We start from the raw sequence: 16,710 nt of genomic DNA on the forward strand, positions 1-16,710 counted from the left end.
ATCTTTTGACTGAGTTCAAGTTTTATAGAAAGAAATCATTTTTATTAAGGGGATTTGTTCTGTGAAGTTTGCATTCAGTCAGAGGGTCATAGTTGAGGACCTAGAGGGTCACATTTGACCTTGAGGTCGTAGGTTCCCCATTCCCACCTTAGAGTGTGTCACACATGGTATTCCATTTTCCATCCCTGTGCCTTTGTACAACCTATCAAAGCTCAGCAAAAGACAGGCATGATAAAATGAGACAATATTCGTAAAGTACTTAGTATGGGATCTATTATATAGTAGTCACTACATGATGGGAATGTTGTGTGTGGCTGAAGAGAAACCCATAAGATCCAATTTAATAAATCCTCAACATTCACTCCAAGACTGATTGAGAAAGATTCACTTATTTTTAAATGGATATGTTAGAAACCACTTCAAAGAACTACTGTTCAAAGCATCACCAGAATCCAGCAGCTTTATGTATCAACTATAACAGTTATATAGGTTAAAAATGTACAAATGAAAATAAATGTGGACTAACTTTGAAAACAAAGTAGAATTAGTACCCTACACCAAGAAATAAAGATTTTCTGGAATGTCTGTTAGGCAGAAAATAGGTTGTTTTTTGTTTTGTTTTGTTTTTCCCCATCCTTAGGCTTACATAATGGTAACTACCAGATTATAGAAACAAAAATGAGGGAATAGGGCTTAGTTTGCCTCCCCGGATTTTTACCAGTTTGACTTGCATACCTTAAGACATTTTGGGGGACTTTTGCCACTCTTTCGTTTTTTAATTTTATTTTTAATTGTTTATAAATTTTGTGTTTATTTTTAATTTACAACATTTATTTCCACAAGATTTTCAGTTACAAATTTTCTCCCTGGCTTTCCCCTACCCACCACCCCAAAACAGCAATCCCACTGTATACCCCCTCCCCAAATCTTCTCTTCCCTATATCCTCATGCATCCCCTCTCCAACTTTCCAGTAGGGAAAGATGGATCTCCATACTCCAGTGACTGTATATCTTATTTCCCAGTTGCATGTAAATAAATAACAATAATAATTTTTTTAAAATGTTTGATTTTAAAACTTTGAATTCCAGAATCTTTCCTTTCTTCCCTTGTCACTCACCGTTACCGGGAAGATAAGCAGTTCAATATAGGCTGTACATGTGTAGTTATGCAAGACATTTCCATAGTGCATATATTGTGAAAGACTGACTATAATGCCCTCTATCTCCTGCCCCCCAATTGTTCTATTTTCTACTTTGACCCTATTCCTTTTCAAAAGTGTACACTTCTAACTACCTTCCCCACAATCTGCCCTCCCTTCTGTTATGCCCCCCTCTTATTCCCTTCCCTCCTACTTTCCTATAGGGTAAGATACTCAATTGAGTGTGTGTATTATTCCCTCCCTAAGCCAAATTCAATGAGAGTAAGGTTGACCCATTCCCTTTGGCCTTCCTGTTCTTCCCTTCTATTGTAACAGTTTTCCCTTGACTCTTTTATATGAGACAATTTACCCTATTCTGTTTCTTCTTATCTCCTCTCATTATATTCCTCATTCATCTCTTAATTTTATTTTTAAAATATCATCCCTTCCTATTCAATTGATCCTGTGCCCTCTGTCTACGTAGAGCTGTAGGCATATATACACAGACTCACAAATGTGTTCATATGCACATATACCCTACTATATATATATATATATATATATATATATAATGAATGTATGTATATATATATACACACATATATTTATATTCCCTTCAACTAAACTCATACTGATAAAATTTCATAAAATACAGTTATTATTTTTCTATATAAGAATGTAAATGGTACAACTTTGATATGTTTCTTATGATTTATTTTTCCTGGTACCTTCTCATGCTTCTCTTGCTTCTTGTACTTGAATGTCAAATTTTCTATTCAACTGGGTTTTTTTTAATCAAAAAATGCTTGAAAGTACTCTATTCCACTGAATGACAATATTTTTCCCTGAAATATTATACTCAGTTTTGCAGGGTAAGTGATTCTTTGTTTTAAACCTAGCTTCTTTGACCTCTGTAATATTATATTCCAAGCCCTTCGATCCCTTTTTGTAGAAGCTGCTAGATCTTGTGTTATCCTGATTGTGTTTCTGCATTATTCAAATTGTTTCTTCTTGGCTACTTGTAATATTTTCTCCTTGATCTGGGAACTCTGGAACCTGGCTATGATATTCCTAGGAGCTTTCTTTTTGAGATCTTTTTCAAAAAGTTATTGCTGAATTATTGCAATCTCTATTTTGCCCTTTGGTTCTAAAATATTAGGGCAATTTTCCTTGAGAATTTGTTGAAGGATGATTTCTAGGTTCTTTTTTTTGACCATGGCTTTCATGTAGTCCAAATAATTTTTAAATTATCTCTCCTGGCCTTTTTCGCCCGTCCAGCCATCGTGGTGGAAGCTCGGCTGTCATCCCATCATCATGTCCTCTCATAAAACATTTAGAATCAAGAGGTTCCTGGCCAAGAAACAGAAGCAGAATAGTCCCATCCCACAATGGATTCGAATGAAAACTGGTAACAAGATCAGGTACAATTCAAAAAGAAGACACTGGAGAAGGACTAAGCTCGGATCATAAAGAACGGCGAACGAATGGCCAGCGCAATGAAAGACATTCAGCACCAAGACTGCCTCCCCCCCTTACCATGGCATCCTTCCATTCATCAATCCATCCACCCATCATTCATCCATCAATCACTCAGTCACCTCATTGTCCCCAATAAGAAGATATTGCCACCGTTGCCCTCCATTTGGGAAACCCTCTGCCAAGATGCAGACATCAAAAAAAGGCCCCAACGAACTGTTAAAATTGTCTTGCCCTTAAATGTTTTCATAAATTTCATCCATGAGTTTGGGTATCATGTGTTGTGATATAGTTTAAATTACTGTTATCTGCATCTCTGTAGCATTTGTATGTGTGAGGTTATGCTTAAAAGGCAGAGATCATAATGAAACAAGTTACTCCTGTCAAAAAGAACCAAGCTCTAGCCCTGCCTTGAACAAGCTGTCACAATAACCTCTCTGTGTTTTGTTTTGTGTTTTGAGGAGTTATAAGAAAGCACCTACCTCACAGGGCTGTTGTGCGGGATCTTAAGATTTGTAAGCCTTCAGTGTAAGCCACCAGTGCTGCTAATCTGGAGCTGTCTCAGCCAGATTGTGCGCAGCTGACTGTGTTAGATTATCAAACTCACAGTCAGAGGAGTAACCTGTTGACCCCTGCTTATTTCATACAATAAGTCGTCTTTGTTCCTTGTTTGGAGGTGGTAAATTTGAGTGTTGGCAGCTTCTCAGTTGTTGGTTATTTGTGTGTTTGGGAAAGCCCAACCTTTTGTTAGGAACTAGACCTGGTCCAGGTGAATGGCTTCACAGTTTTCTGAAGATGCAATTCTGCTAATAAAGGGCTTCTACAAAAAAATAAAAAATAAAAAAAAATTATTTTCTCCTGGATTTATTTTCCAGGTCAGTCATTTTTGCAATGCGGTATTTCACATTGCCTTCTTTTTTTTATTTCTTTGGATCTGTTTAATAGTATCTTGATTTCTCATAAAGTCATTAGCTTTCATTTGCTCCAATCTAATTCTGAAGGAATTGTTCTCTTCAATTAGCTTTTGAAATTCTTTTTGTATCTGGCAAATTCAGCTTTTTATGGCATTCTTCTCCTCATTGGCTTTTTGGGCCTCTTTTGCCACTTGAGTTACTCTATTTTTAAGGCGTTATTTTCTTCAGTCACACTGCTAACTTTCTGTAAATGATTTTCTTGCATCATTCTCATCTCTCTTCCCAATTTTTCCCCCATTTCTTTTACTTGATTTTCAAAATACTTCTTGAGCTCCTCTATGGCCTGTAACCAGTTTACATTTTTTTCTTGGAAACTTTTGGTTCAGGATTTCTGACTTTACTGTCTTCCTCCTGTTGCATGCTTTGATCCTTTCTGTGCCTCAAAAATGAATCTAAGTTTTGCTTGCTGTGTTTGCATTGTGTCCTTTCTTTGCTCATGTTTCCACTCAATTACTTGACATTTGAGTTTATTTATTTTTTTGCCACAGTAGAACTCTGCTTCCAGAGAGGAGAGCTTTATCCCAAATTGGTGGGGTTTTCCCAGCTGCTGGAGGTATTAGTTGGGCTCCCTCTCTACAGACACCACAAGCTCTGGCTCATTGGTCACATACCCCTGGACCTCCGCACAAGACAGCACTCCAGATCCAAGCAGGTTAATGCAAGAGTAATTACCCTCTGAATGGTTGCTTGATCCCCCTATGGTTTGAAGGCCAGTTCTAAAACAGCCACATTGTGGTAGCTGCATGATTGCAATGCCTGTGCCGCTTCTAGCTCTGGGGACAGAGACTGGACCACACTATGTTCTCCCCAATTCCAACAGAATTCTAAACAGACCTTATATTTTTCTTTGGTGTTTATGGAGTGATAATTCTGGAAACCATCACAGCTCCTGGTGATCAACTCTCCCAACGTCAGCTCCAGCTACTGTTGGTCAGGGGCACCCTGGGGCTAAAATTGTGGCCTTATACAGGGCTGGGCTGGGCTCCCAGAATGTTGTGATGTACCCTACCTGCTGGTCTGCCTTCAACGGGAGATTTGTTTATCTGTGTCACTTTGTGGTTTCTGTAGGTTTAAAATTTGTTTAGAGTTGTATTTTATAGGTATTTGAGGTGGTTATGGGGGAGGTCCCAGAGTTTTCCTTCTCCTATGCTGCCATCTTGGCTCTGCCTCCCATTTGACACTTTCTAATGATGGATATACGAAGTAACTGTAGTTGTGAAATACCTACATGTATTAATTTACTTCAGTGACATCAGTATTTTAGGGAAAAACTCTGAAGAACGTAAGAAGAGACAGATGAAAGTGAGGAATTGACTAGACTTAAACTGTCAGAAGCTTTCAATTAACAATCATCACCTCTGTGGAACTTCTGGGAAGTATAGGGTCACACTGTATCTCAAAGACATATGGAGAGTTAAGTCAAAGAAAATCTTAGTGCCCCAAACTTGGCCACATTCATAGGGCTTTTAAGGTCTAAATATTATTTTTCTGCTTTTATTTGGCAGTTATCACAAATTCATTAAGAATTATGCTAAACCACTGAATGACTTCATTGTACTTTGTCTATTTCAAGTACTGATGTTGTGTTTTTGCTGTGAATGACACCTAAGATGATTACTTGGGATTCTGGGTTAATTATTCTTTTTCTTTTAAGTGCCAGTGTTTATTTTGAAGCTTGTGATGCAGATTTGTGATGTCAAGTGTACTGTGACTGATATTGTAAGGGATCGCCATGTATATTTGTGTATTTCAAGTATAATGTGCCTGATTTTTAAGGGGATTGTCAAATTTCTAACCCTACTGATGAATGCAGTGCTTTCTTTAGCATTGCAAAAGGGGCCAGAATGCTGGTGTTGGTTATCTGCTGGTTTGGGAAAGAAATCCTTCAGAATTACCCTACCTCATCTCTGAGAAATGTGCCCCAACTGTTAAGACTAGGATGACTGAATAGTGATTGACAGATCAGCCCCTCTTCTCCTAAGGGGTTATAAGGAGAGGAAGTGGGAGCTTTTTGAGTACAGGAGAGAGAAGTTTCATAGAATAGAGATATGAAGCTAAGGGGGACAAGCAGCTGCCATGAATTCATTAACATCAAACTAAAGTGATATGATTGAGCCATACATAAGAGACATGGGGAAGGTAAGGGATTGTTTGAATACATCAAGAGACCTGAAATTACACCTGAAGATCATGGTATCAGTGATTTAGACCTATAAGGGACCTTAAAAGTCATCAAATACATGCTCTTAATCTTACGGATTAGGGTACTGAGGCTAAGAGAGTTTAAGTGACTGGGTCAAAATTACACATCTAATAAATGTCAGAGGCAGGATAAGAAGTTAAGTCTTTCTGATATCAACTCCAGGACTCTATCCACTCTTGTCTAAATTCTTTTCCCTCCTCCTCCCCTTCCCTACTCCTGAGAGAAACAGAGAGAGAGAGAGAGAGAGAGAGAGAGAGAGAGAGACAGAGAGAGAGAGAGAGAGAGAGAGAGAGAGAGAGAGAGAGAAAAGAAATCCAATGCTTTCTTGGAGACATTATGCTTTTTTTTCCCCATTCCATTATAATTTGTTTACTTTGACTTTTAAACTAGGAAATGTTATAAATATTGCTAATTACTGCATTGCTAATCTACCTATGTCATTGTTCAAAGTAATGAAAGGGAGAATTGGGGAGGACCTAGGAAGAGTGAAAGAGATTTTAATCTGTGATGTTTTCTCAGAACCCTGTTCTGGCTGGGAGCTCAGAGCTATCAGAGAAAACTAGTGATTCATTTTTGATTTTCAAAGGTCCAGAAGTAACTTATCCTGAGATCCCTTTAAGAGATTTATGAGTCAGCAGGAACTCTGTCCTTGTTGTTCCTCAAACAAGATCTTCCAACTCCTTGTGATAGGCCTGTTCACTAACCCTTTCTCTCTTCCCTTGTTTCTGCATCATCAGTCTGTACATTTCATTTTACCCTGAGGGTCCAATGGATGAGGAAAATGTCAGAAACTTTCAAAAATTATACAGGTTTTCAGCTAAGCTATTATTTAATTTTATGTCCCTTCTTGAAATGTGAAAAGTGGCATGTGAGATATTATTAATAATTGTATGATTAAAAGGAAAGTGGACTAGTCTCTTGGTAAGACAAATCAATGGCAGTGGACACTAATGTATCCTTTATCAGCACAGCAAATTAAAAAAAAAAAACACCTAGAGCTTGTTGGGATCTGTATAGGAGAAAAGTAAAATGTGACACATTAGTTAAGATGAAAAGAAAGAAGAATATCAAATGATAGAGGATCTCTAAATAAACAAACACACATAATGCACTGTTGTTGAAGATGTATATCCATAGAGTCATGCCCAAATAAGTTGTGTATATATTTTGTCCCAGTTACCAGCTACCACTACTAGACCCATACAGAAAAGAAATTTAAAAATGGTGAAAATGTCCTATATGTACAAAGATGTTTACATTAGGTCTTTGGTAGTGGTAAGGAACTGGAAACTAGGGGGATATCCATCAATTTGGAAATGACTGAATATATGTATTGTATATGGATTGATGAATTATTATTGTCCATAACAGATTATGAAAAGGAAGCTTTTGGAGAAACTAGAGATGATTTGTATGAACTAATGTAGACACAAATGACAGTGGTCACACACATCACAACTGCTCAGTCTTCTAGGCAGCCTTCTAAAACTCGGAGTTGCAAAGAAATTATTCATTTGCATTAATAGAGAATTTCTCTCATCTGGGAAGCTTTGTATATGAATGAAATTATTGGTCCAATCCTTATCCTTTATGAAAATCAGATGTGACCAATTTACATGCATTTATCTAATCAATATGTTCAGAGCATCATGACTCTTGTGCATTTCTCACCTTTTCCTCAATAGACAGCCTCCCCTTTTTAAAATCCTCACTGAATTTGTTCAAAGTATAAGGCTTTTAAAAACACACACATTTCAAATTGGCCTCTATTTTTAATCTCCTGGATCTATTGTTTGTTTATATATTATCCCTTTAGCCATGGTTGTGAACAATATATTATTTTATCTCTTCTTTTTAATATATGAATATTATGAATTTTGAGAGAATTGATCCATATACTTGAATTTATTAGAATTTAGGAAGGTGCTTTTGTTTGAACCTGTGCTCAGATAAGGAACTTTGAAGCCAGAAGACTGGTCTCTTTTGTATATACATATGGAAAGGTCTGAAGTGGAATAAAGGCAGCATCTTGTGTTTCACAAATATTGCAGTTAACTGCTCCAGTTATAACCTACCAGAAGCACAAGATGGCAGCAGAGGCCACTAAAAGTACATTATATGTGCTTAATGTATTCAAAAGAATGTGATAGCAGCTTCTAATGCTTATGCTGGGTGTATGGTCTTTCTTTCAGGGTGACCTATGGAAGCTTCCAGAAGATGCTAAGTGGAATCTTGAACGTAGGGCTGCAGTAGAAAGCTGTGGTCATTCTCATCTCTTGCCTGCTAGGAGGTAAAAATCATTCACCAGTGGCCATGAAAAGGGAGAAAGGGAGCAGGAGCATGGTAAGGTTACCTCCTTTACTTCACATCTTATGGCTTTAAACTAGGGTGTTGAAAGTATTTCCCTAAAAAAATATTTGGACCCATCTATGATGTTGTGGTGGGTGAACAATGAAATGGCTGAGAAAACAAAGGTTCAAAGTTCTGAGCATATTGATTTTTTAAGCAATGTATGATAATTGTCCAACAAACCAGGACCAGACCTCCTCAGCTTTGGCTTAGACCCTGAATAAAGGGAGAGACAGACTTTCATGCATTAAAAAGTTAAGAAAATAAGACCAATGAACCAAAATAAAACAGTTAAGCAGGATACAAAATTAGATAATCTGATTTCTAACTGGAGGAAAGATTAAGGATTTTCCAAGTTGATTGGAGGAGAGTGAACAGGTGCAATTCCTGGAAATAAGAAAAAAGAGGTATTCCATTCCCCCCAAGTGTATGTATACAATCAAAGGAACATGGAAACAATAACTGATTGATCAATATGGGACCAGTTTTTAGATAAGACATATAGGTTGATTGAGATGTATAATTTTGAGAAAAATTCTTGCATCAGTCTTTGGATTTGATTGGATTTCTGGTTATCACAATCTAGATCCTTAGTTAAAGACAAATGAAGGGTTTTATATTTATGTTAATCTATTTCCTAGGATCAATAGGGAGTCAATGGTGTTAATTAAATGTCACTCCCTCCCCCTGCCATGATATGGTCATATCTGTACTTTGGAAAAACTCACTCTGACAGCTGAGTGAAGATTGGACTGGAGGGGGGAAAGATTGTGGCTGAGAAGCCAAATATCAGATTATTTTAATAGTCCAGGCATAAGATGATGCATTAGAGTCATGTCAGGATAAGAGGAGAGAAGATGGAGTATGTGAGAAATGTTGAAAAAAAAAGTTTAACAGGACTTGGCATCAGATTGGAAGTGGGGGTTAAGAAAGAGTAAGAAAATGATAATACTTAAGTTATGAGTTTGGGTAACTATGAGGTTGGTGGTACCATCAACAGCATAGGGAGACTGAGAAGAGTGAAGGGTTTATAGAAGACAATTCAGTTTTGAGCATATTGAGATGTTTACAAGAAATCAAGGCCAAGCTATCCAACAGGTGATTGAAGATCGAACACTGGGAGGTAGGATAGAAGTTAAGGCTGGATAATTAGATCTGAGAATCATCAAAATACAAATAATTGCATTCATAGGAGCTGATGAGATTAGCAAGTGAAATAATATAAAGTGCTAAGAGAAGATGGCCAAAGATAGAACTTTGGGAGGGCACCTATGGTTAGAAGTCATGACCTGGAAGAATATCCAGCAAAGAAGATTAAGGAGCAGTCAGGCAGATAGAAGGAGAATAAGCAGAGTCATGGACATCTGAGAAGACAGTATCAAGGAGAAGGAGCTGATCAATAGTCTCAAAGGCTATAGAAAGGTTCAGAAGGATGAGGATTGAAAAAAGGTCTTTAGGTTGGGCAATTAAGAACTCATTGGTGATTTTGGATAGAATAGTTTCAGTGGAATCATGAGTGGAAGCCAGACTGCAGAAAGCTAATAGAGTGAGAGGAAAGAAATTTGAAGCATTAATTGTAGTTAGTCTTCTCACAGAACTTCACCAAAAATAGAGGAGTGGTATGAGATAATACCTAGTAGGGAAGGATGGATTAAGTGAAGGTTTTTGAGAATAGGGGCATCAGGGGCATGGGTTTTTTGGTAGTAAAATAGCAACTGAAGTAGATTAATGGAAGAGTAGTAATAAAAAAGACAATCTGTTGGAGAAGACAGGAACAATTGCGATCACTTGTACATATACAAGGATTTGCCTTGAAAAGCATATGAGCCACCTCATGAGAGAAAAAGTGAAGGGATGGTCAAAATATATGAATGATATTAGTTGAGGAATAGGGGATAAAGTGTCAAATGGGTTATATTTTAAAGTGAAATACAAAACAAAGATTTCAGTTTTGAGAGTGAGACAGAAAGGAAGCGATTGAAGATTTACTAGGAATGAAAAGTTTTGGAAAAGCTTTTGTGGTGATCGGGGTAATGAATTCATTAGAAGCGTTAATCAATTTGTTGTAGTGAGTACTCAGTTGAAATTATGTAAGATAAATTTGTAGTGGACTCAGTCAGCAAAAAAAAATAATAATAATGAACCACAGGGCGGCCAGGTAGCACAGGGAGTAAGAGCACTGGCCCCAGTGTCGGGATGACCTGGAGAATCGAATCTGGGCTCAGACACTTAGCATCCACCCAGAAACACCTGGCCATGTAACCTTGAGCAAGTTACTTAACCCCAATTGCTTAGGGGCAGCCAGGTGGCTCAGCAAGTAAGAGCACCGGCCTGAGTGTCAGGATGACCTGGGGAATTGACTCTGGGCTCAGATACTTAGCACTACACCCAGAAATAACTGGCCATGTAATCTTGAGCAAGTTACTTAACCCCAATTGCTTTAAAAAAAATAATAATGAACCACAGGTCAAATTGGAAAAGTGACGACTTTCTCATATATACTTTTTCTCATCTGTCCATATTCCCATACCACCAACGAGAGAGGAAACAATCTGCTTTTGTCAACTCACAGTGCTAGGGCTGTTCCCAGTCAGGATGCCTCCCTGTTTCTAAAACTGCAGCTTGCTGCAGAGTTGTTGATGTCATCTGCTCAACTGCTATCTGTTTCTTCCATGAGCTGCATCTTCTGTGTGCTGTTTCTCTGATTCACTGTCATTAGGTTGTTTCTCCAGTCTCTCTATCTCCTGTGTTTCAACTGAATTTTGCTTTTGGTTTCTTACTATAAAGAGTGTCTACAGAACTTTTTGGAGTTCATAGCCTCTGAACTATTTCAATTATTCTCTTGAGTCAAACATAACAGTCACTGCACCCAGTCTGAACAGCAAGGTTTCCCTTTGGTCAAGTTAATCTTTTTATACTACTGCTCTTCCCCTTTAATGGGAGTTCTCTCAGACATGGTTGATATTTGAGTTGTGTGAGAATATTCCTTTATTCGCCTACTGTGCCTCTGACTGCTAGCAATGGGGCCATTTAAACTACCTTGAACCTTCACTTTTTGCCACTCTGGAGGGGTCTGGCTGAAATGGCAAGCTTTGCCTTGTATTCTGGTAGCTAAATCACTGTTCCTCCTCCCTCAAAAAGGTTCCTGTTTATGGCAACATATATGGGACCAAATGAATTATTAAGGCCCCTCACAGGCCTATAATTCTAGCTTTATAATTTTCAAAAACCTGAACTTTAATAATCCCATGTTCTCTGATTACTTAGGAAGAAGCCTTAATGAGATTTGAATTGGAAAATCTGGGAGGACTGAGCTGTCCAAAAGGGATACTGAGACATTATGACAATACCTCCTGGGACCAAGGAAGGAAGAATTCAATAATTTTGTTCCATGTCTTTAATAAAATTCTGACATTTTTCCTTCTAGGTTACTGCAGGAAAATCATATTTTTATAGCAGTTACCCAGAGGCTTCCTATTAAAGCTTAGTAAAAGACTAAATCCAACTTTCCCCTGAGTTCCATTCTATCACCAGCTGCCACAAATATGTGTATGTACACACACACACACACACACACACACACACACACACGGTCTTCACTTTGCAGTACACACACATGTTTCTTACTGTGGGAAATGGGATATTTGTAGATTAGATCCTAAGAATACAAACTACAATACTTTGAAAATCTTGTACATTAAAAATCAGAGAGATATTGAATCCTTCATAAACATTGCCACCCCACCCTATGTCATTCTGTCTTTTTACTTTATCAAGCCTATTTCTTAAAAATGACCACAACTAAGTCAAATGTGTTTGCCTTTTGATACCATGGACATACCTACAATGGAGAAAGGACGGTATTGGAGAAAGAACAGGTAGGAAGAATTTTATATTGGGGATGAAAAAGAAAGGAAGAAGAAAGAAAGTGCTGTCAGATTTTGTTGTTGATGTTGCTTGCTTCTGTATTCTTTTTGTGGCCAACACTAAATAACTGTATAGAAGCCCATTGGTCTAGTGCCTACAATACCCTGCCTAGAACTTCTCCATTGGAATTCTGGGTTCTGATAAATCTAAGAAATTATTACAGAATGTAAAAATATAAGTTTGAACTAAGAAAAAAATAAATTCAAATATGAATAATGTTATTTTTTTCTTTGTTGAGAAACTGTAGCACCAATGCAATATTTACAGCACCCGTGATCACGATAAAAACCATGACTATAAGTATTGCATGGCGTTTTATCACAAAATATATCAAACTCTCCAGACAGAGTATGGAACTGAAGCATTTATTTAGACACCAGAAAAATGAATCCCAAAATCAGTAAGCTAATTCTATCATAGTACCAAAGATATTCAGAAGCTATAATAACGCTGAGAGCCACAGCATCCTTCAGTCTTCCCACAAACCAGTACAAGATCAACATCTTCTCATTAGCCTGTCTGACTCCTTGCCTGAGGTCCACCTCTCTCCCCCACAATCTGGCTAGCTCTGACCAACTTTCTGCGGGCTCTGCTTCGCTTCAGCAAACTCTTCCCACCATAGTCTCCATGTGACTACATTCAGCCTATTAGGGGGGCAGAGTTTATCTTCACAGCAGGGAAGCTTCCTGTGGGCTCTGCTCCACGCTTTAGCAAATTCAATCCATCACAGGCTCCATGTGATTACATTCAGCCTATTCGGAGGCAGAGTTACTTTCAAAGCAGGGGAAGTCTTCAAACTCCCCTCTAAGTCTATTAAGGGGCAGGAAATATCTTCAAATCCCCATTCTCATTACAGCAACCCAGTGTACTGTGCAAACAGTATCTGGGTGCAATGAATATTATATCATTTTAAATATTTAAAAAAAAGTCATCTGGGGGTAGTTAGGTAGTGCAGTGAATAGAGTACCGGCCCTGGAATCAGGAGGACCTGAGTTCAAATCTGGGTTCAGACACTTAAAAAAACTTTCCAGCCATGTGACCTTGGGCAAGTCACTTAACCCCAATTGGCTGGCCTTCCCTCTCAAAAAAAAATTATCTGTTTGCTAGTGTCAAACACTTTCAGGTTACAAATAATATCCATGATATCTTAAAGAAATAATATATCTGAAGGCAGATATTTACCTCATTTCACTTCTGTTCTCCCTTTCAAAAGTGACATTTTCCCCTCTTTTCAACCAATTTTGAGAAGAAAGACATAGAATGACTGGTCAGGTAGAATCAGGAATATGAATTCCATCATGTATGCCAGAGAATTCTGTGGATCCATGCTAGCATGTTCCTTTCCTTAACATTCTTTATGGGTCAATGGGACAGTGATTTCCACAGTGGTATTGCCCAGGTAATTACTGTAGCATGTGGAGAACTTCTAGTCCCTTATCAAATTGATTTATCAATAAACCTTAAGTGCTTATATTTCAGACACTGTGCTAAACTCTGGCGATACAAAAGAAGACAGAAGTAAATCCATGTCCTCCAGGGGTTTATAATCTAATGGAGATTATGCTATCTGCTCTTCAGATATATTCTGAACTATGCTACTGAGTGGCATGATTTAGACAGTTCTCAAACCACAGCAATTGAATACCTGGATTGAAGGTAACCCAGGAAGTTCAAAGTTTCCTAGTTGGGCTGAAACAAACTATATCAAATAGCTAAATTTCTTTTGACAATCCCTACAATTTTACTGCGATCCAGGTGAGTTCAGAACTAGTTGCACCTTAGGGTATGTGATATAGTATGATTGGAGTTGACTGATTTGTAGGGATCAGCCCTTGAAACACAAATATATAATCTTTGCTTGGTTCTGAAAAGACCTTGTAGAAACTTTAGTATAGAGAGTAGGTATGGGTGAACCTCTTTTTGGCCAAGTCTGACTGAAAGGGTTGTATTATGTGATGATAAAACAGATTTTAATTGTCTGGGAAGTGGGAAAATTGATGAGTAAAGGGTTGCTAAGCAAGATTGGAGAGAGTAAGCCAAGGGGCAATCCACAACTTCATTTCTCTTTACTTGGTGGCTCTGAGTGAGGCAGGGCTACCTTGGGATGCCTCCTTGAGAGCTGTGTAAAAGAAACTCACCTGATCTGTTTCCCATGTAGTCTTGTTGGTTGTCAGCATATGATTGCCTCTCTTTTTTTAAAATTTCCATTCTTTCCCAATTTTAAGTGAAAAGTTGTTCCCGGAGGGAAACATCCAAGTCACTTGGTGTGGTTAGGAGAGATGTCAGTGCTATCTAGAGATCTGATCAGTGGTTGGAGCTTAATGGCCGCAGTAGTAGTGACCCTTGTAGTGGTAGTGGCTGATGGCAGGAGAAACAGATGTAGACATATATCAAAAGGCAGTTGGAGATAGTATATAAGGATGTTGGCAGTTTTAAGACTATGACCATTCATGGCAGAAACAATTGCCAGCTATAGATTCTAGAATGAACTTTAAAAAATTATTAGGTCTTGGAACTCATAGAAGTTCTAAACCTAGTAAGAACTTTATGAAAACTCAAAACAGAAAAGGACTCCTTAGTCAAGGAGTTGAGAGCTGCCGTTTTGGCACCATACATCGATGTTTCACTAGTATTATACTCTAAGTTTGCGCCCACCCTACACATTGATACTGTTTATATTTTGGAAGTTTAAACCACAAATCTTGTGGCATTTTTTGTTTGTTTTGAACGTTTTAAACTTTTTTTTATCATGCCATCATAATGAATAACTTTTCTAAAAAATAATTAAAACCAGATACCTCATTTTTGATGGGGGTCTACTATGATGGGGTCTTGGGATCACTTATACTAGAGGGAGAGGGAGAATAAGAGGTGGAAGGGGTGGAAGAGAGAGAGAGAGAGAGAGAGAGAGAGAGAGAGATGTACAGTTGTATTCACCCTCTAGGGACCCAACCTACTAATGAGAAAGCAAGGACTAGTTAGGGTACATAGCCCATCAGTTAACTGAATAGTTACTTATGTACAGGTCTTTCCTGTAATGATTAAATTGTAACCCCTAGAGAACAACATTTTCATTGTACCTATCATTGTAACTTATAGCTAGCATAGTACTTTGCACATAATATGCTATTAAAATGTTTTCAGAATTGAAGAAGGATTAAGTGAGATCCCCCAAACTCCTCTTTATTCCCTGGTAATCAATCTAGATCAGCATAAGATATAGATTATATACCTTGGTCAGAGTCCATAAGGTCATGTTTAAGAAAGAATATTAGCATTGGTCAAGGCTATTGGTCAAGAAAACTTTCTGGAATCCAGTGTGACATAGAGAACTGAAGACTTTATCTGACTTTTACATTTAAATGTCCCACCAACAAAGTCCTGACTCCTGTATTAAATTTATATTAATATAAGATCCTTTGGGTCCATTCACCTTGGTGCACCAACAGTGAATGAGTCTTTGCTAAGATAGACCAGAAGTTCTCTCCAGGTCAGTAAAGACTGAAAAAAGCACTAGCTGTGGGAACAGTTGTCTTCTCTCAGGTCTACCAGATTTCAATACTATTCACATATGTGAGAAGAGAGAATATGAGTCCTGTGTCCATACTTCCCAAATTTTCAATTAAAGTCTATTCTTGCCTATTTGGGTAAAAAGTGTTACAGTGAAATAAACAAACTTAAACTGTGTTTCTGTTATAACTCCTGAGCAAATTTTGTACTCTCTAGGAACTTCCAGTGTTTGGGAGAAGAGGTTATAATGATAACTCAGTTGATATTTTACTATTTGTCATATTGATATTAAGCATCATTGAATTATTTTACTATTTTAATTGATTCTATATTAAGAGTATTATATGTGCTACCCAATATTTTTTGCTTCACTGTGGGTAATTGATTCCATTATGCCAAGGTCATATAACTATTGCTCAGAAAATAGCTATTTTAGGGAATGGGTAAGGATTAACTAGAGTTGGGAGTTCACAGTTGATTCCTTAAGTAAATAAATTGTCCTGTAACTCTTAAGAACCAATTATATGGGGGCAGTCATGTGGCACAGTGAGTAGGAGCGCCGGCCACAGAGTCAGGAGACCTCGGTTCGGTTCCGGGCTCATATAATTAACACCCACACAAAATAACTGGCCATGTAACCTTGAGCAAGTTACTTAACCCCAATTGATTAGGGGTGGCCAGATGGCACAGTGAGTAAGAGCACAGCCCCAAGTGTCAGGAGACCCGGGATCAGTTCTGACCAATTGCTTAAAAAAAAAAAAAGAACCAATTATATTCCAGACATTATGGCAAGTATGAAGGATACAAATATGAAGATTGAAAAAGAAAACTTTGCTGTCAGGGAACTTACATTTTAATGAAATACACAATAATCCATACTTCTTAGGTGGCAAATTCGTAATAACTTGCAGTGAGACATAAACTAAAAGACAAAAGGTGGCCACACTCTGAGAGCCATAGAGAATATAGCACTTTCACTCAGCAAAGGAAATATGTGTAAGCACCAAGACAAACAAAATGCATCTGTAGAGCATTATTTTTGTATTTTTAAAATAAATTTTAAATCAAGGAAGTTTAAGCATTCTTGACAGTTTCCAAAGATACATTTTATTCAAAATATTGTCCCATTACT

General features: G+C 37.7%; 1 protein-coding gene across 1 annotated transcript; it reads left to right on the top strand.

The window, feature by feature from the left end:
• The first annotated feature begins 2,384 nt into the window (after positions 1 to 2,384).
• Positions 2,385 to 2,881, top strand: LOC138169801 (large ribosomal subunit protein eL39-like). The gene has a single exon (XM_069099354.1). The coding sequence runs from the start codon at positions 2,454 to 2,456 to the stop codon at positions 2,607 to 2,609; it is 156 nt and encodes a 51-aa protein (XP_068955455.1). The 5' UTR covers positions 2,385 to 2,453; the 3' UTR covers positions 2,610 to 2,881.
• Positions 2,882 to 16,710: the final 13,829 nt, after the last annotated feature.

This window comes from Petaurus breviceps, unplaced genomic scaffold, assembly GCF_028583685.1.
Source record: "Petaurus breviceps papuanus isolate PSGF00001 unplaced genomic scaffold, PetGlider_PUasm1.0 126, whole genome shotgun sequence".
Classification (NCBI taxonomy): Eukaryota; Metazoa; Chordata; class Mammalia; order Diprotodontia; family Petauridae; genus Petaurus; species Petaurus breviceps.